Source organism: Pinus tabuliformis, chromosome 1_1 (assembly GCF_031772625.1).
Source record: "Pinus tabuliformis cultivar Carrire ecotype Pingquan chromosome 1_1, CPIR1, whole genome shotgun sequence".
In the NCBI taxonomy this organism is placed as follows: Eukaryota; Viridiplantae; Streptophyta; class Pinopsida; order Pinales; family Pinaceae; genus Pinus; species Pinus tabuliformis.
The window spans coordinates 661,741,574-661,761,533 of record NC_142297.1 but is presented as its reverse complement, the minus strand read 5'-3'; the positions used below and the strand labels follow the sequence as shown (position 1 = coordinate 661,761,533).

The following is a 19,960-nucleotide window of genomic DNA, read 5'->3' as shown; positions in this document are numbered from 1 at the left end:
TCATGGCTTATCTCAACTTCCTTTTGACTAGCCACATAAATTCTATATCCCTTAGAATTTTCACTATAGCCCACAAAGATTATTTTCTTCCTAGATGCACCTAATTTGCTTCTTTTCTCTTTCAACACGTGAAAATATACAGGGCTTCCAAAAATTCTAAAATGAGAGACATTAGGTTTCTTACTAATGAACATTTCTTCGGGAGTCTTGGACTCCAATGCTTGATAAGGGCATCGGTTTTGAATATATACGGCAATATTTGCATCTTCAACCCATAGAAACTTCGCAAGGTCTTGATCATGATGCATGGCACAAACAACTTCTACAATAGAGCGATTCTTCCTTTCAGCCACACCATTCTGTTCGGTAGTGTATGGCGTTGTGGTCTCCCTCTTAATACCAACTTCTTTGCAATAATTTTGGAATTCAATGGATTCGTACTCGGTCCCATTATCATTCCTCAATATCTTGATTTTCTTCTCGGATTGGTTGTCGATAAAGGTTTTGAAGTGTCGAAACCAGGTGAACACTTCATCCTTCTTCTTCAAGAAGTAGATCCAGGTCTTGCGAGAATAATCATCCATAAAGGTGAGATAATATAAGTATCCTCCCAAAGAGTTTATGAGCATCATACTAGATATGTCGGAGTGGATCAATTGCAATATATTTGTGGTCTTGCTATTACTTGAGGGGAATGGTCCCCTTCTAGGTTTTCCTTCGGCACATCCCGAACATACTTTGAACTCGGGCATACCTGTCACCATCTGTCTCACATCGGGTAGGGCCTTATAATGAAGATGGGCGAACCTCTGGTGCCATAGTTCAAATTGTAGAGATGTGTCACAAGACATGGCTCCCAACGGACTTCCTCCAACTTGATATAAAGTGGCAACCCCAAACCCAAGAGTAAAATCATCTTTAAAATTTCTTTTCCAAGCACATACCTTTCCATCGATAAAAACCACCTTGAATCCTTTGTCTTCCATTGCTGAAATGGACATCGGGTTCTTCTTGAGATCAAGTACATATAGTACTTCTTGCAAATGAATAGTGTTACATTGATGCAATTGAAGGGTAGCATTCCCTACTCCCTTCACGGGATAGGTGGCATCGTCTCCAAGGATGATCTACAAATTTGTCTCCTTTTCTATTAGATTAAAGAGAGCTTCCTTGTATTTGGTGAAGTGCCTTGAGGCACCACTATCAATCAGTGAATTTCCCAAAGTGTCTGGAGGAGAGGCAGTGAAGAGGGCCGATATAAGATAATACTCTTTTTGCTTATTGTTAACAACATTTGATTCTTCATACCTAGAGTTCCTTGATTTCTTGGAGTGTCGACCATTTCCTTGATGTTCTGCATCCCTTTTTCCCTTGCCATTGGACCTGCGATTTCTTTGATCATTGTTGTTGAAGTTGCCCCTAGATTTGTTATGATAGTCATCATCTCGAGGTGTATCCCTTCTATTAGGACACTCCCTTGCATAGTGGTCAAACTTGTTGCAAACAAAGCATCTTCCCTTCCTTCTAGTTTTGAATCCTGGTCTTCCTTGACTTTGCTTCTTTGAACCTGCATTGTTCTTCCCTTTGGCATGAGTGGAGAATACAATGGGGTGGCTTCTATTAGAAGGCATTTCTTGCTCCACCATTCTTGTTTCTTCTTGAATGCATCTCAACATCAATTCTTCAAACCCTGGAATTCAATCATTGTTGAGTATAGTGGTTCTAAATACATACCACTCAGGTGGGAGTCTTCCAAGGGTGATGAGAGTAAGTTCCCTGTCAAGAATGACTTCTCTAATTGAGAGTAGATCATTCTTGATCTCACAAATCCTCAAAAAATAGGATTGAATATCCTCGTCCTTGTCCTTCTTAATATCCTTCAACTTATTCTTGAGAAATAGAATTTCATTAGCATTACTAACCTTGAACATGTCGACCAACCTATCGTAGATCCCCTTGGAGGTCTTCAATTCGGAGATATAGGCCACCAAATGCTTGTTTATGGAATCCCTGATAATCTTCTTCGCTTTGACTTCAGCCCTATTGTACTTGGTCTTCATAGCAGCCAATGCATTTGAAGGAGGCTCAGGAATTTTACCCAGCACATAATCCATCACTTCTTGTTCTTCCAAGGTCAAATCAAGAGACATCTTCCATCCATGATAGTTTATTAAGGAGGTTGTCTTCAGCTGGGAAGTGGGATGAGGAACCCATTGAGCCTTTTGTCCTTGTCCAACTGCCTTTGGTGATTGCTCTTTCACACTTGCTTGGGCTTTGTCTTCACCTCAGTCCTGATACCATGTTAATTTTAGGCAACAATGGTATGTTTCATGCTTTAGAGCAATTTTACTTCAATTTCTTTATTAACCCAGTATCAATATTCAGATTAGCAATCACATCAACATGATAGTAAAATGTAGATAGAACATAAACATAAACAGTAGAAGAAAAGCCAAGACAAGAGGACACAAGATGTGGCACTAGCCAGGGGCAAACCCCAATGTGGGGAAACCCTTGATCAAATCTTATTTTAGTCTTCAATAGTTCAGCAAAGAGAGATAGTACAATTTTAAAATCTGATAATTTATAACAGTGGCAAAAGAGCCCTAACTAGAAAAGTCAATGTTGGTCAACAAGGCAGATTTGACCCTCAACAAATCGGTCAACTTCAGTCAACTTCGGCCTCCAAACAGCAAGATGAATCAGCCCTCAAAACAGCCCAAAATAGCCCAGTCAAATCTGGTGAAAGAGCCAACCATGCAGTCAGCCCTAGCTGCAATCAACGTTGGTCAAAGTCAACGTTTTACCTTGATTTCTATGCCCAAAAATGCAGCTTGCTCAAACAAAAATATCCCACTAAAAAATGCAGTCAAACAGGTCAACGATGCTGGTCAACGCATAGTCAAACTGTCCTAGAATTTTGGTCAACGCAATCAACGCTCAAAACAGAAATTTCATCCTCATTTCCTTCCCACGTGTGAGAGAGAAAGCTGCCTAGAAATGCATACCCAATCAATGAGGAGAGAGAGAGATGTGTATGGAGTGAGTGTCTCCAAATGAGGCTAAGTCATCATGTATTTGTAGCAAATGTTGATGATGAATAGACGTGATTGTTGGGCTTCTGAGCCTACATAAGTTTTCTGGCCGACCTTGAAAATTTGTCCATAATCAAAATAAATTCATAACTTCATTTGTACATGTCGGAATCAGATGATCTTTAGATCAATCCTACACCTCTCAGAGACAGGAATCCAAGAAAAATATCAGTTGTCATAAATAAGATGACCCAAGTGGAGTTTAGCCCTATTTTCCAATTTAAACAGTTCTCCATGCTATTGTAGGTGGCCGCCTTCAGGGAACTGAGTCATGGCATCGGGTACCTCTATGTCTCCTAGCACCTTATCTAGGGATGAAACCTCATCAACATATGGCTCTAGGGGTGTAGCCTCTACTCTCTCCACCAAGGTGTCAACCGATGCTACCAAAGAGGTCTCCAACAGTGGTGACTCCTGCACCACACTGGGTATATTAATGTACCCCTCACCATCCTGCGTGTCCTCATGCTCAGCCTCCTCAGGGTCCTGACATCTAAACCCCGATCTCCACCAATAGAAACACCCCTTGGTCTGACCGTCTAACTGCCCTCCTCTACAAGATGATCTTGTCCTTGATCTATGCTTCTCTTTCTCTGGCTCATCCAGAAAATGAGGCATGTTAGGACAACCAAATTGGCCATATGTATGGATGTTGTATTGTTGGATTGTGCATGATTGGCTTCTTTGTTGGTTTTGTACCATTTTTTGTGTCCCCTCTAAGACCTGTTGGTTTTGCCTCCTCAAATTTCGATTCTACCTCATCAGCGCCTTCATGATCCCTTGTGTACTTTTCCCTTTATGTGTCATTGGATTGCCCATAAATTCACTAGTAACTATGCATGCATGCCCAAAACCTCCATGATCTTGCTAGCTTCCCCACAGCTGGCCAAGATCATGCTTTGATACCACTGTAATGTTCCAAATTGGAATTTTAACAGTGATATTTAAGCAAGAATACAATGCAACTTAGAAAATTCAAAAAACAATTAACACCCATAAAATTTACACCAGACTACGCAAAACTGAGCCATTTTATTATCAAGAGGAGAGTACAAGTATATGGAATATATGCACACAGGCTTGCCAAAGCAAGCTAAACAAACCCAAGTGAGAAAATATGTTGCCAAGATGTAAAAAAATGTTTTCTCCTCAAGTTCTGCGCTGGCCTTGGAATTCTACAGCTGCTAGTTGGAAAGAACACTTGTTTGAGCCCCCTAAAATGCTCAGAAAATTCTGCCAAATTAATCTTAGGCTCTCCTCCACAATCCTAGAAAAAACGCAAAAATGTTTTGGGCAAATTTTACCGACCACTTGGGACCCCAAATTTAAACTCACTCCTCCCAACTGACTGCCAAATAACTCTGTTGTTTTGGGGCACCAAAACTCCTCCAAAAATTCTGCAAAATTAGGAGCAGACTCCTTGATGCATCCAACAAAACCCAGAAATGTTTTGGGCTAATTCCAATCTCCTGGAATTACCCAAATTTGGTGCTACGTCCTCCTCTACTGGTTTTGCGTCCCCCTCAAGCTACTACTACAAATTTGGCCTTGTTTCCACCCTCAAATGATTGTAGAATTTTCTACAAATTACTCCCAGAAGGTAAGAGGGAAATTTCTTCCTCAACCTTGCACAACTCGGCAAGCAACAACTCCACGAAATTATGCCCAACAAAAGACTGCGCAGGCCCTAAGAAAGTTGAATTTGGTTCTCACCAAAGCAGTAATATCCATCTCTAAAACTCTCCACAAAATATGATTCAACATTAAGGGACTTTCTCCTAAATTCATGAACTGAATTTTCCCTTGAAGACGGCTCAACCAAGCAAATTGATTTCTGCCACTGCGTCCTCCTGGAAGTTCGAACTAGCTGAAGTATGGCTGGAACTAACCCACAATCTCTAGCAATCTCCTCTCCAATAAGCTTTAAAATTCTCTCCTAGGGTGGCACTCTAAGTCCACTGAAGAAAGAGCTAAGATTTCCACCCGGAAATCTCCTTGTGGTAAGTAGCATTGGTAGTCTTGGCTAAGCAGCTCAAGAGTACTCTAAATCAGAAATTCAATTTGTCAAAAAGCCCCTAAAATGAGTCTCACCTCCAATTTATAGCTAACCATCCCTCATGCTCCTTGTGGGCTCCACCCATCAAATTCTCTCTCTTACCCAATTGGAATTCCTCCAAGGGGTGCATATTCCCTCGGAGTGGCTCCCACTATCGACTTCCCATCGAATTTCTTGGCATTTCTATTTTTTGGGGGGTGGCACCTTTATAAATTTTTCTTTTTCACCCACTTTTCTTAAGTTTATATGCCAAATATTTATTAACTGCCAAAAATTGCAAAATTGAAAATTCCCTTAGGAAAATCATTAACTGGGGACATGACATTTCTCAATACTTCATTTACAGAAGACCATAATGGCTACATTTGCATCTCCCTCTTTGGAATCAGAGAAACGTTTCACGAGCAATGTAATTAAAATAGAGATCATATAAAGAAGAAAATGAATGCAGTTCATAATCATTTTAAAAAAATATTTATCAAACCTGATCCCGCAGTATGAGTTTGAAACCATGACGTGGAACCACTTGATTAATATAATCTACGGGATACTAGTACTTGAGAAATGTCGTAGAAGATAAAAGTACATAATCTAATATGGAACTACAAAGAAGCTTAATCATTATATTTGTCCCGATTCTAATTTTATTGTAAGAAGAAATACTCACCTCTGTGTTCTCAAACATCCGCAATACAATGTAGGCCATATAGTCCAGCTCTCTAGTTTTATACAAGCGATGAAGAGCATCATCACAAACAAGGCTGCGTTCTCCTTGCAGTGAATCATCCAAGTTACAATACCGAAGGACATTCATTAAAGAATGGATATGAGATTCCTGTCATCCACAAATATCTTAAAATTTAATCCGGAATGCATTTGTCTAATGAACAAAAGAGAATTGGCAAGAAATATGATATAAATGCAGGGTTACATGTATTGTGCGTGCACAAAAGCCGAATCAAAAATTCTTTAAACATAACACAATAACAATCAAAAATATATCTTGGAATAATATGGTGCATGCTTTAAAAACCATCTTTCTTCCTACGTACATCCACAAGGCCAACATCGAGGTAGAAGAGGATACTGAAATATTAAAACCATAATTGTTTTGAAATTTTGTATATGATACCCAGTTGTTGAGTTTTGGGCAACATTCAGCAATTATTCGTACAAACCTCCTTACATGAGTTGCCAGAGTTTCTCATGTTTCACCAAACGAGTATTAGGCTTCTTGTTGCAGTCATAAGTAGCTGACATATAGATTAAAATCGAAGTATGAAAAACCAGAAATAGGATCGGAACTGGCCAAAGCTCAAACCAGGAATATATCAAACCTGCTAAGTTGACCTATTGTGTGTTTGTGCTTTTTTAATGATACAGTTTTTGGTGATCTTATTATGTTTAATTATTTAAATGCATAAATAAAGTGATAACATTGAAAACCTTGGGCAATGATTCTGCACAAATTTAATCATTCAAATTTATAATTTCAATAATTTGTGTTTAATTTCACTAAAAAAATGTCCAAAAAAATAAAATTGTTAAACTACACTTATCAAGATGGGATCAATAAAAATTGATAAACAAACTGATTCCATATACATATATCACCAAATATGTAAATAGAAGAGATTATTATATAACAGTAAACTAAAATTTGGAGGGAGGAAGGCAATGTTTTTTCGGGGGAAGAACACGCGTCTGAACCGACGAAACCAATCAAACTGATCTATGAATGGTCAAATCGATTTGTGAACAGGTTGATCCAGTTCAGAAGCCGGTCCGAGGTCCTCAACTGGTAACCTGGTCTAGACCGGCTAATTGCCATACCATACGACCGGTTTTAATACACCGTTAATTGATTGTGTCATATACAGTACCTTTGTGTACAATTTTCAAATGAGGTTTATGGCTATTCTTAGATGTAGGTATTCCACACCTAGAACACAACATAAAACAAAATGAAGTAGTTATGTGAATTATCCTGTAATGCATACCTACTCATGAATTATGAGTGTAATAATCAAGTCAGTGCATTGCTATACAATGGAAAATCCCCATGGTTATAAAAAAGTTATATGGCTAGGTCTTTACTGGGGGTGCCATTCCATGTTTGATGCATATGTCTTCATGATTATTCTATCAAACAAGATGCTTGACATGGCTCTACACCTTACTATATAACTATGGACTGTCTTAATAAAAATTAAAGACTACTAGCACACAAAATGTGATACATGTTTGGAGTAGCGGGTTCTCGAGCAGCAGGAGCAACGCTTTTCAAGGCGGAGCTTGTCGCGGAGAAAGGGTTTCAGTGAACGAATCCCGAGCAGCGGGTTTGGAGCAGCGCATTCTCGAGCAGCAGGAGCAGCAGGTTTCAGCAGGAGTGTTGTCTTTTCTTCTTAGAGCTGCATTTATCACATTTGACTTGGGAATATTGGCATATGTTTGATCTCTGTTCAGATTATCTTGGAAGGCCGAATACTTCAGAAGTTCTCCTACATTGAGACGTTGACCTGCGTTGATCACATCCATTGACAGTTGGTTTGACAGAGTTTTCTTTGACTGGAGCATTGACTTTCCGTCACTGCCTTAAGACTGAATTTCAGCCTGTCTGATCAGTCACCTCAGGGCCAAAATTCGGCCTCTTTGTGTATACTATTTTCGTTGACCAGAAGTTGACTTTCTCTCTCCTGTTGATTGGATTTTGACTTGGGACAGTGTTGAGGTCAGATTTGAATTTATTGAAATATTCTTTGATGTACTATTGAACAAAATCTCTCTCATAAGGAAAGACTTTGGTTGGGTTTTCCCCTTGTGAGTTTTGCACTATGTGAGCATAATTCTTGGTGTCTCTTGTCTATTGTTCATTGTTTACTTTGATCTTTATTTACTTTGTTTACTGTGATCTCTATTTACTGCTCTAATTGAAGAATTGTATGGTTGAAGTTTTTCATGTATAACTACTTGATGATTGGAAAATAAAATAAGGACTGTTAATATCATTAGAAGTGGTTATCAATTGTGAAAAACTATTCTGGTCCTTCACTGTACTATAAACTCAAGAGTTGAGAGATCACGTTGGGAACATCTTTGAGGGATTTGGGATTCGTCATATTTTTTATTTCTGGTTGGTCATCTTCATATTCATCATGAATTCCTACATGAAGACTGAAAGCAAGCTTGAAGGAGCTACTAACTACAGAGCATGGAAGGCTAGGGTTGACATTATTCTTGAAAGGAACAAAGTTTTGGGAATTGTCATAGATAAAGTTACTGTACCATCGGATGACGCAGGAAAGGAAAAGTTTCATGAAGATGATATCTTGGCAAGAAGCATCATCTTGGACTCTGTTAGGGATCATTTAATTCCCTATATTGCTGAGCATAACACCGCCAAAGCCATGTATGATTCCATTGTTGGACGATATACTATCAACAATGTAAACTAATCCATCAATATAAGGGGTCAACTTCACAATATCAAGATGACAAAGAATGATTATTTGGCATCTTACTTCCTCAGGATTACTTCAATAAGAGATCAACTCAAGGCCATTGATGAAGAAATCTCTGACAAAATTAGTAGTTGTTGCCTTGGGTGATTTTCCTAGATCTTGGGATTCCTTCGCAAGTATAAGTGCAAGGAAAAATGCTCCATCTTTTGAAAAACTATGGGCTGCCTGTACTCAAGAGGAATCAAGAATCCATTTTAGATATCCTGCTGAAGAACTAAACAAGGAAGCCTTTGCAGCCCATGCCAAGGGTAATAAGAAGAGACCTAATTTTGGAAGGTTTCAAAGAAGTTCGGTAAAAGACAAGGTTCTAAATCTGCTCCAAGAAAGGAATCTATTTCACAAAGAAGACCTCTTCCTCCCTCTCGAGATAGAAGAGACAGAAATGATCTAACAAATGTTTAATGTTTTCATTGTCAAGCTTATGGTCACTATCAAGCACATTGTCTTCAAAGGAATCGAAGAGACAACTATGAAAGGAGTGATGATCGTAAAAGAAGAGGAAGGCATCATGCTTTTGCTGCTGATCTAAATGAGCCATCTTCAAAGAAGAGGCATAGGAGACATGCTTTTGATTTCGAATACTCATTTTATTTTGCTCTTTGTTATGCAACCAGCTCACAAAATAGAAGAAAAGATAGATCAACGATTTCAAAATTAGTCTCTTCGAGGGGGCAACCGCCTTTACATACACAAATTAACAATTGGATGATACAAATGACAAGACCTCCTTTCTATATATAGGAATCTAAGGAGTCACAATATAATCAGAGCTGACATAACAATAATAATGTAAAGACACAACAATAACAATAGTTGATTTCTATGGGGCACAATAATAAATGGGGACTACATGGGCACCACAATACAATGGAGATTGCACTAATAACAATAGGGGGCTACACTAGTAGTATAGGGACCTAACACTCTTATAGGTTCCATTAAAAGTCTTGATGAAATTTGGTTAGTGGATAGTAGTGCCTCTAGGCACATGGCTGGAAATCGTGAACATTTATCTGAATTGACTAAAAGGAAGATTAAATAAAAGGTTGAACTTGGAGATAATGACAAATATAAAGTCATGGGCATTGGTACGTCATCCTTCCAATTGGAATCCGAAGGTGATGCATCTGTCGACATTATTTTATATGTTCCTGGTTTGAAGAAGAATTCGTTGTCCATATCATCTCTAGAAGATAAAGGATATAGAGTTGCTTTTGTTGATGGACAACTCTCAGTATGGAAGAAATATGCATCTTTTGAAACTACTAAAGTCATTAGGGTATGAATTGGAGGAGTATATCATCTCCTTGGTCACTCAATCTCAAGCTCAAGGGTTGAAGGACCCAATCGATTTTGCCTCAATGATCTTATCTTACAAATTGCAAAGAGGGAGTTTCCTTTCCTTTAGCTCTCTTAGATCAGAAAAGCATAATTTAAATTCTTTCTTAATCTATGTTCTTTTGTTAAAATTGGCAACTAGGGCCAAACACGTGGGTCATCTTATTAATGGAAGTTGATATTTTTCTTGGATCCCTCTCATCGAGAGGTGTAGGATTGATCTAAAGATCGTCCGATTCTGAAAAGTATTCATGGAGATATGAATTTATTTGTGTTATGGGACAATTCGTTAAGGTCGGCCAACAACCAAATAAACCCCACTTGTGCTCAACGCTTTAGTATAAATAGAGGTGGTCTTCAAGTCATTTCAACACACTTGGAATCCCTTTCTCTCTACTTGTCTTTGGGTTTTAGTAGGAGGAGAGATCCTAAGGGATAACACTGCCCTAATCTAGAGGGTAGAAGCCGAAACTGCTGGGAAAAGTCGGAACTGTCGGGAACTGCCAGAACTGCCCGAAATTTCTGGAACTGTCAGAACTGCCCGAAATTTCCGGAGCTGTCAAAATTGTCGGGAATAGCTGGAACTGTTGGGAAAAGCAGGAATTGCCAGAACTATCGGGAAAAGTCAAAATTGCCGAAATTGCCGGAACAGGTGGGAAAGCTGATGCAAAGGGCAGAAGCAGGAACTGCTGGGAACAACTGGAATTGCCGAAACTGTTGGGAACTGGGGGAACTGTCAGGAACTGCTGGAACTGCCCGGTATTGTTGGAATTGCCAGAACTACCTGGAACTGAAGGGAAAAGCCAGAACTACCGGAACTATTGGGAATAGCCAAAACTACCGAAACTGCCGGGAATAGTCGGAATTGCCGAAACTGTCGGAACTGCCGGGAACTGTTGTAACAGGCGGGAAATTTGACGCAGAGGACAAAAGCCAGAATTGCCGGGAACAGCCGGAATTGCCGGAAATTGTAAGAATTGCCCGGAACTAGCTAGAACTGTCGGGAAAAACTGGAACTGCCGGAACTGCTGGGAATAGCCAGAACTGCAGGGAATAGCCGGAATTGCCAGAACTATCGGGAACTATCGAAACAGGCAAGAGAGATGATGCAAAGGACAAAAGTCAAAACTGTCAGGAACAGCTGAAATTGCCAGAACTGTCGAAACTACGAGAACAACTGGAATTGTCGGAATTGTGGGAACTGCATGGAACTGTTGGAACTGCCGGGAACTGTCAGAACTGCCGGGAACTGCCAGAACAACAAGAGCTTCTGCCTCCGAAGGAGACCAACATGCAAGGGACAACTAACTAACATTGGGACAGTTATATGGTACTTAGTAGTAAATACACCAAGCATGCAATCTTACAACTAGCATGCAAGGGACAGCTAGCATGCAACAACAAGCATGCAAAGGACAACAAGCATGCAAAGGATAACAAGCAAGCTAGGGACAACAAGCAAGAAAGCTGCAACCAGCACATAGGTCAGTATGGAAACATGGTGCAGCAATGGCACATAATGCAGTACAGTGATGGGTACAGTGATCATTAATGAAGCATGATAAGATGCAGCATAGTGATGATGGGTGCAGCACGGTGAGTTGCAGCATGATGACGAAATGCAACACGACGATAGGTGAAGGAGTCACCTTGAAGAATCAGTTGAAGCAGCATGTCTTCAACTGATCTCATGTATCAACTTCTTAGAGATGATCTATGCTCTTATCTAGATAAGTCGAAGTGTTGACTTCTATTGTAAACATACTACCTCTCTCTCTCTACTGAACTATTGAAAAACATATAAGAAGAATTGATCAAGGGCTTCCCCACATTGGGGTTTGTCCCTAGCTAGCGCCACATCTTGTGTCCTCTTGTCTTCTACGATTTATGTTTATGTTCTATCTGCAGTTTACTTTAATGTCGATGTGATTGCTAATCTGGAAAAGATATTGAGCTAGCTGTGAAAATTGAAATAAATTTCTCTAAGCATAGAACATACCTAAAATTTAAGATGGTATCGAAGCTAAGGTGAAGCCAATGCCCAAGCAAGAGTGAAAGAGCAATCACCGAAGACAGTTGAGAAAGGACAAAAGGATCAGTGGATTCCTCATCCCTCTTCAAATTCACCAATGGTGAAGTTGAAGCAGAGAATATTATCAGAATGGCACAGCAGAAGTTTCTGATGGCCTACCTAAAGATCACTTCAATGGGAAGTCTGGATCTAAGGGTGGAAGGAAAGGCAGATGTGAAGGAGTGTCTAAATGGCAGAGACACATCTCTTGATGAAGATAACAATCATTCTAGGGACATCTTCAATGATCAAAGGAATGACAGGTAATGCAAGTCATCAAGGAAATGGCCGACTCTTCAAAGAAAGCAAGGAACCCCGGGTATGAAGAATCAAATGTTGTTTTTGATAAGATAAAGAAGCGTTATCTTGTATTGGCCCTCTCCTTCAAATTCTTTGGGAATCTGGCTTATTGATTGTAGTGCTTCAAGGCACTTCATTGGATAGAAGGGTGAACTCTCTAATTTGGTAGAGACGGAAACAATCGTGGGATTATACTTGGAGCTGATGCCACCTATCTCGGAAAGGGTGTAGGGAATGTTACCCCTCAATTGAATGAGGGTAACTCGATTCATTTACAAAATCTCTTTTATGTACCTGATCGCAAGAAGAACCTAGTGTCCATTTCAGCAATGGAAGTCAAAGGTTACGAGGTGGCACTCATCGATGGAAAGGTATGTCTTTGAAAATAGAATTTCCAAAGATGTTTTTGAGTTCAGGGTTGTATCAAGTTGCAGGAATTCCACTGGGGACAATGTCCATTGACACATAGCACCGGAGGTCTGTGAGGCAGATGGTGACAGGGATGCCTGAATTCAAAAAGAGCATGAAAGTACATGTCTGAGATGTACCAAAGGAAAATCTTACAAGGGGACCATTCCCCTCATGTAGCAAGTCCACAGGTTTGGAACAACCCGAGGGGTTTGAGATTGATGATCAGTAATCTCATGTATGCAGGTGGAAGCAAGCCCTCTATGGCTTGAAGCAAAACTCCCTGGGCGTAGTATGAGAGGATTGATAGCTGTCGGATGAAGCTGAGATTCACTAAGAGTGAAGTCGATCCAAACCATTGTTTGAAGGTTGTGGATGATAGACCTCTCATACCAACACCTTATGAGGACGACCTATTTCTAACAGGTGCAGACCCTCTCATTTGCAGAAGTAAGAGGGAGTTGGACTCCGAATGTGGAACAATAAACTGCAAGCTTGTGCCTACCTCGAGGATCTTAACTTTCAGAAGTTATATGGTAGTCATGTTGGACCAGATTTGGGAAATGCCTCTGAGTTTCATAAATTCATTCGTGTTGATGTTCTTGGTGAACTTCTGTCCGGATATATGTTTTGCAGTTAGCATGGTAAGCTCATATTTGGTTGAGCCTCACTGGATTGGTGCCAAGAATCTTCTGAGATATCTTCAGGGTACAATCTCTCATGGATTGAGATACACTGCCGAAATATGAAACTGCATGATTATTCGAATGTTGACTGGGCAGGCAGTGTGGAGGATCACTACAGCACTTCTCAGTGTTGGTTCTCTTTGGATTCTGCTTCAATATCATGGATGAGCAGGAAGCAGAAGTCGGTTGCTACAAGCACCGCCAAGATCGAATACATAGCTACGAGTATGATCTCATGTGAAACTGCATGGTTGCAAAAGCTCTTAAGTGAGTTGTTTGTACACATGATAAATACCACTGTGATTCTCTGTGACAACCAGAGGAGGGATTCGATTATTGAGGAATCTCGTATTCGATGATTGCTCCAGCAGATAGACATCAGATATTGCCTTATTTGGGATATGGTAATTCGATGAGCAAAGAGGTTCTATCGCATTGAGACTGATGTACAGGTCGCAGACATTTTGTCAAAGCCCCAAGGAAAGGTCAAATCTGTGACTTTCCCAAATGACTTGGAGTCATTGAGAGACCTTCTTATAAGGGTCCTGCATTCTGCATGCATTGAGCTCTGGGAGCTCTGAGGGGCTTGGGATACTTACTGGAGCAACATACGACCACAGGGCGACTCACCCTCCCCTAGTGGTGTGCTATGTACAAGATGACAGGTTCAACATTCCCCTATGATACCCTGTGGCGACTGCGGAGTAGGATGATTAGTTCTCCTGTGAGCCAGGATGATTAGTTCTCCCGTGGCAACTGTGAAACGGGACGATTAGTTATCTTGTGGGCCGGGATGATTAGTTCTACTGTGGCAACTGTGAAACAGGATGATTAGTTATCCTGTGGGTCGGGATGATTAGTTCTCCCATGGCGACTTTGGGGCAGGATGATTCGTTCTCCTGTGGACAAGATGATTAGTTCTCCTGTCGAGGCATCCTACCCATGCAGTCTGGGACTCATGGGAAGTACCTCTCATCTGATCAATGAGCAGGGAAATGGGGTTAGGGACCATAGTAGTACTATCGATGGACGCATCGATGTATCTACCGTACTCCCTATGCTAGGATGACCTCCATTGATCTGGGATCAATATGAGTGGTTTGAGACACTCTCTTGTGATATTGATCTGGGATCAATAAAACTAACTTCGGGCCAGTAAGAGTGATGTGACACTCTCTTCAGATGAAACTAAATTCGGATCAATAGAAAATGGTATGAGACATTCTTGATCAAATCTTCTTCTTCATGGTTCAACAGAGCAGATCAAAGCTCAGCAAAGTAGAGCAATGCAAGGCACTGATGGCAGAGATAGTATAGTCGGACATATGGATCAGTAGATGGAGTTCTCCCTAGTTGAGAGGGAGTGTTAAAGTTGGCAACTAGGGCCAAACTCCATGTAGGTCATCTTATTAATGGAAGCTGATATTTTTCTTGGATCCCTCTCATCTAGAGGTGTAGGATTGATCTAACAATCATCCGATTCCGATAAGTATTCATGGAGATATGAATTTATTTGTGTTATGTGACAATTCGTCAAGGTCAACCAACAACCAAATAAACCCCACTTGTGCTCAATGTTTTAGTATAAATAGAGGTGGCCTTCAAGTCATTTCAACACACATGGGATCCCTTCCTCTATACTTATCTTTGGGTTTTAGTAGGAGGAGAGATCCTAAGGGATAACGCTGCCCTAATCCAGAGGGTAGAAGCTGGAACTGCTGGGAAAAGCCGAAACTGCCAGAACTACCCGGAATGGTCAGAATTGCCGAAATTGCGGGAACTACCGGAATTGTCGGAACTACCGGGAAAAGCTGGAATTGCCGGAACTGCTAGGAAAAGTCAGAATTGTCGGAACTGCCGGAACAGACGGGAAAGTTGATGCAGAGGGCAGAAGTTGGAACTGTTGGGAACAACCGGAATTGTCAAAACTACCGGGAACAACTGGTATTTTCCGGAACTACCGGAACTGCCGAGAACTGCTGGAACTACTCGAAATTGCTAGAACTAGCTGGAACTGCCGAGAAAAGTCGGAACTGCTGGGAATAGCTAGAATTGTCGGAACTGCCGGGAATAGTCGGAATTTCCAAGATTGTCGGAATTGTCTGGAACTACCGGAACAGGCGGGAAAGCTGACGTAGAGGACAGAACCCGGAACTGTCGGAAACAGCCAGAACTGCCAGAACTGTCGGAACTGCCCGGAATTGTCGGAATTGCCGGAACTACCGAAACTAGCTGGAACTACCGAGAAAAGTCGAAACTGCCAGAACTGCTGGGAATTGCCAAAACTGCCGAAACTACTGGGAATAGCCGGAATTTCCGAAACTGCCGGAACAGGCGGGAAAGCTAATGCAGAGGACAGAAGCCGGAACTGTCAGGAACTACCAGAACAGGCGGGAAAGCTAACGCAGAGGACAGAAGCCGGAACTGTCGGGAACTGCCAGAACAGGCGGGAAAGCTAACACAGAGGATAGAAGCCGGAACTGTTGCGAACAACTGAAATTGCCAGAACTGCCGGAACTGATGGGAACAACCAGAATTGTCGGAACTGCCGAAACAGCGAGGAACAACCGGCACTGCCGGAACTGTAGGAAACTGCTGAAACAGCCGGAGCATCTGTCTCCGAAGGAGAGCAACATGCAAGGGACAACTAACTAACATTGGGACAGTTGTATGGTACTTAGCAGCAAATACACCAAGAATGCAATGTTACAACTATCATGTAAGGGACAACTAGCATGCAACAACAAGCATGCTAGGGATAACAAGCAAGGTAGGGACAACAAGCAAGCAAGATGCAACCAGCACATAGGTCAAAATGGCAACATGGTGCAGCAATGGCACATAATGCAGTACAGTGATGGGTACAATCATGATTAATGAAGCATGATGAGATGCAGCATAGTGATGATAGGTGCAGCATGATGACAAAATGCAGCACAACGATAGGTGAAGGAGTCACCTTGGAGAATCAGTTGGAGCAGCATGTCTTCAACTAATCTCATGTATCATCTTCTTAGAGATGATCTATGCTCTTATCTAGATAAGTCAAAGTGTTGACTTCTGTTGTAAACGTAATATCTCTCTCTCTCTCTCTGTTGAACTATTGAAGAACATATAAGAAGAATTGATCAAGGGTTTCCCCACATTGGGTTTGTCCCTGGCTAGCGCCACATCTTGTGTCCTCTTGTCTTGGCTTGTCTTCTGCGATTGATGTTTATGTTCTATCTACAGTTTACTTTAATGCTGATGTGATTGCTAATCTGGAAAAGATATTGAGCTAGCTATGAAAATTGAAATAAATTGCTCTAAGCATAGATCATACCTAAAATTTAACAGCTTCAAATAATGTATTTGGATTCTAGAGCTATTGCAAAGGCTTGGTCTTTCTTGTTTGCATAAGAGAGTTTCTCTCTTGTTGCATGCATTTGGATTTACATTGAAAATCATTTTTGACATGAAACCATGAAGCTAATTTTGGCCTCTTGCTTGCATTGTGTAAATTAAAAGGAGGATTGGATAGCTTCATCTTGAAAAGTGTTGATTGAAGATGAAAAATCTGATTTGTTTTGCAGCCCCAACTAGCTCACATTTGGGGCAGATTTGAAGAAAAGAGAGATCCAAACGAATAACTCTTGTTTGCATGTCCTTTAACACATACTTGGAGCTGAAAATCAAAGAGGCCATAGGCTTTGGAGCAAGCATTCATTCAAGGCCTTGAGCCTTTTCAAAGGCTTTCTATTTCTCCAAGAAGGCCATGAACCTATAGAGGCTTAGCCTCTAACTTTTTTACTACTTTCTAACTTTTGTAGAAGCCTGATTTTTGCATGAAAAATCAGTCCTAACTTTTTTCAGATTTCAAAAGGCTTCTCATTTGCTCCTCATTTGCTTAAATTTCCAAAGAGAAGTTCGATTTTTCTTGAATACTATCATAGAGTTTCTCCCTTGGTTGAGTTGAGGCCTTTGAGAGGCTCGTCATTATAACGAAGACTCTAATAAAAAATTAGTTTCGCTTGTACGAGCATGGGAGATTTCTTCCATGTATCCTATCTCCTCATTTAGGGGAAAGCTTCTCTTGGGTGGATTGACTTTGCATGGTTCAAACTCTCACACTTATTCACTTGTTCTAATTTGCTCAACACTCATATTAATTATTGGGATTAACATATCTTTCACATTTATTTTTTCATTTGCAAGTGACCTTATGTAGATTGTTATTTCAATTTTCAAGTGCTTGCAATTGTGCAACTTTAATTTCCTTTTTCAAGTTAAAATACTTGTATGCTAGTTTTTTGGTAGCATCAGATGTGCTCTAGCCATGAAAATTGGTGGAGAGGCTAAGGCACATGAGTTCTAAAGAACTCAGAAACCCTTTGGTGAAATTCCACCCGGATTGTATTTTATTAAAATAATCAATATTTTTTATGGGGTTCATAAGTCTAAACTTAGAAAAATTAAAGTATTAGATAAGATAAGATAGATAAGATAAGATAATTTTATTAATGTCCAACGAATGACCACAAAGTAGGTCAAAGGGACTGTCGGTTACATAAGGGGGCCGTGCCCAGTAGGAGAACCAATCGGTCTCCTCAGAAAGACAAATGCTGAAAGGAAGATAGAAACTAAAAACTAAAAACGAGGCGGGTTGGGAAGAGCGAATGGAGCTCCGATCCCGACCACGCCTGTTGATCTCTAGACTGCGTCGTAGTCTCACTGGTGAAGAAGACCCTGGGGACTCGGATGTGGGAGTCTGCTACTCCTAGCATCCGAGGCCGAGAGAAAAGAGTTGTGGGTAGTTCAGCAAGGTTTGCTGGTTTGAAGCGGTGGGCGCTGGTTGCCTCCCATTGTGTTGTCTCTGTGATCTAATGATCCTGGGCCGCCTCTCGGGGAGATGCCTGGAACGGTTCTGCTGCTGGGCCCTCGTAAGTAAGGGGCCTCTCCTCTTAACTGAACGAGGGTCTGTCGATCTGTGTGAGCCGGACTGATCGGTACTCGGACTGGTTGATCTCTTGACTCCTCGGGCTGAGGGGAGTATGCTGAAGAAAGAGGTGATCTGACGAGTAGTGTTGGGTCGGACGGGAGGCTGGAGGATATGCTCCCGATGCTTTAGAGTCTCCTGGATGTAAAGTGCGACACATCTCTGGTCCGTGTAGCTGAAGAAGCTGGATAGGTTCTGTGGTCCTCTGAACAGACAGTGGTAGCGACCTCTGATCTCATAATATATCGGACAACCGAAGATGAAGTGCCATTCGGTTTCCACCTCCTGTGTATGGCATAGCCGGCAAGTCCTGTCAACTCTCTCTATCTGGTGGTCTGTCTCTACCCGAAGCCTATGTGATCCAACTCTGAACTGCCCGAGGGGGATCCGAAGAGCATGCATCCAATGTCGAAGCGTGTACTGGGGGCGAACTATAAGCCCGTCTCTGATACTCAAGAAGTGCTCTGCATAGAACGCCATCTTTGGGCGCAGCCCCCCCGGGGGGTTAATCCATGTGACCTGGATAAACTGCCTGTAGATGTCTTCCTTGATGATCTTGTTTAGTTCCTGCCTGGGGGGGAGTCCTCTGGGGGCATTCAGGGAATACCGAAAGGGGGGGAGATGATCTATATGGAGTCCCACTGCCTCGAGGAACTTCGAGACCCCTGTGTACCAACACTTGGCTTTTCCTGGTTGGGTGCGGTCGATGGCTTCAGAAGAGCAGTAGGCTAGATAAGGGTACCTTTCGCGTCCTTTCAATGTATCTGCGAAGCTCCGGGCTCGGTGAAGAAAAGAGACCAGTCTGAAGGCTGTCTCAAGGCGGAAGGGCTGCGCACCAAACTCGGCCAGTATGATTTGGTGTGGGATAGTATGCTTGCAACGGATAATACGTCGGAGGAGAAGGGTTTGGACTCTCTCAACTGCTGCCCAATCAGACTCAAGCAAGGAGGGGCCCCAAATTTCCGATCCGTACAGGACCGTGGGTCGGATCAGGGCGTCCATAAGGCTCAATTTGGACGAGATGTCCTGGAAGTGGTGGCGGAAACATTGTCTCTCTAAAATGGCTAGAGAGCCATACCCCTTATTGATCCGAGGTTGCAGAGCTGGCCGCAAACTGAACCGGGGGCCCGAAAACTGTACTCCCAAGTATGTGTAACTATTGGTAATCTCCACTATCTCTCCCTTGAAGAAAAATCGGAGATCCTGAGACTTCTTCGTCCCGTTGAAGACTATTACCTTTGTCTTACTCAGGTTCACTGACAATTTCCGGAGATCACAGAATAGGGCTAACGCATCCAGCTGCCTCTGGAGACCTTCTGGTGATGAGGATAAGAGTGCAATGTCATCTGCAAAGAGTAAGATATAGATCAAAACCTGATGAAGATAGCAACCGTCAGACTCCTGTATGTGTTCCCGCAGAAAGGCTTCGAGCTCATCAATATATATCCCAAATAAGGTGGGGGAGAGTGGGCACCCCTGCTTAACTCCAATCGTGCTCCGGATGAACTCA

At 41.7% G+C, this 19,960-nt stretch overlaps 1 protein-coding gene across 1 annotated transcript in view; it reads right to left on the bottom strand.

Annotated features, from left to right (window-relative positions):
* The window catches only part of LOC149215131 (inositol hexakisphosphate and diphosphoinositol-pentakisphosphate kinase VIP2-like), a 280,111-nt gene that overhangs the window by 48,574 nt on the left and 211,577 nt on the right, over window positions 1-19,960 (bottom strand). Inside the window, exon 23 of the mRNA XM_089392534.1 lies at window positions 5,819-5,986. Coding sequence (XP_089248660.1) covers window positions 5,819-5,986 — 168 coding nt within the window. The remainder of the gene's footprint in view (window positions 1-5,818; window positions 5,987-19,960) is intronic.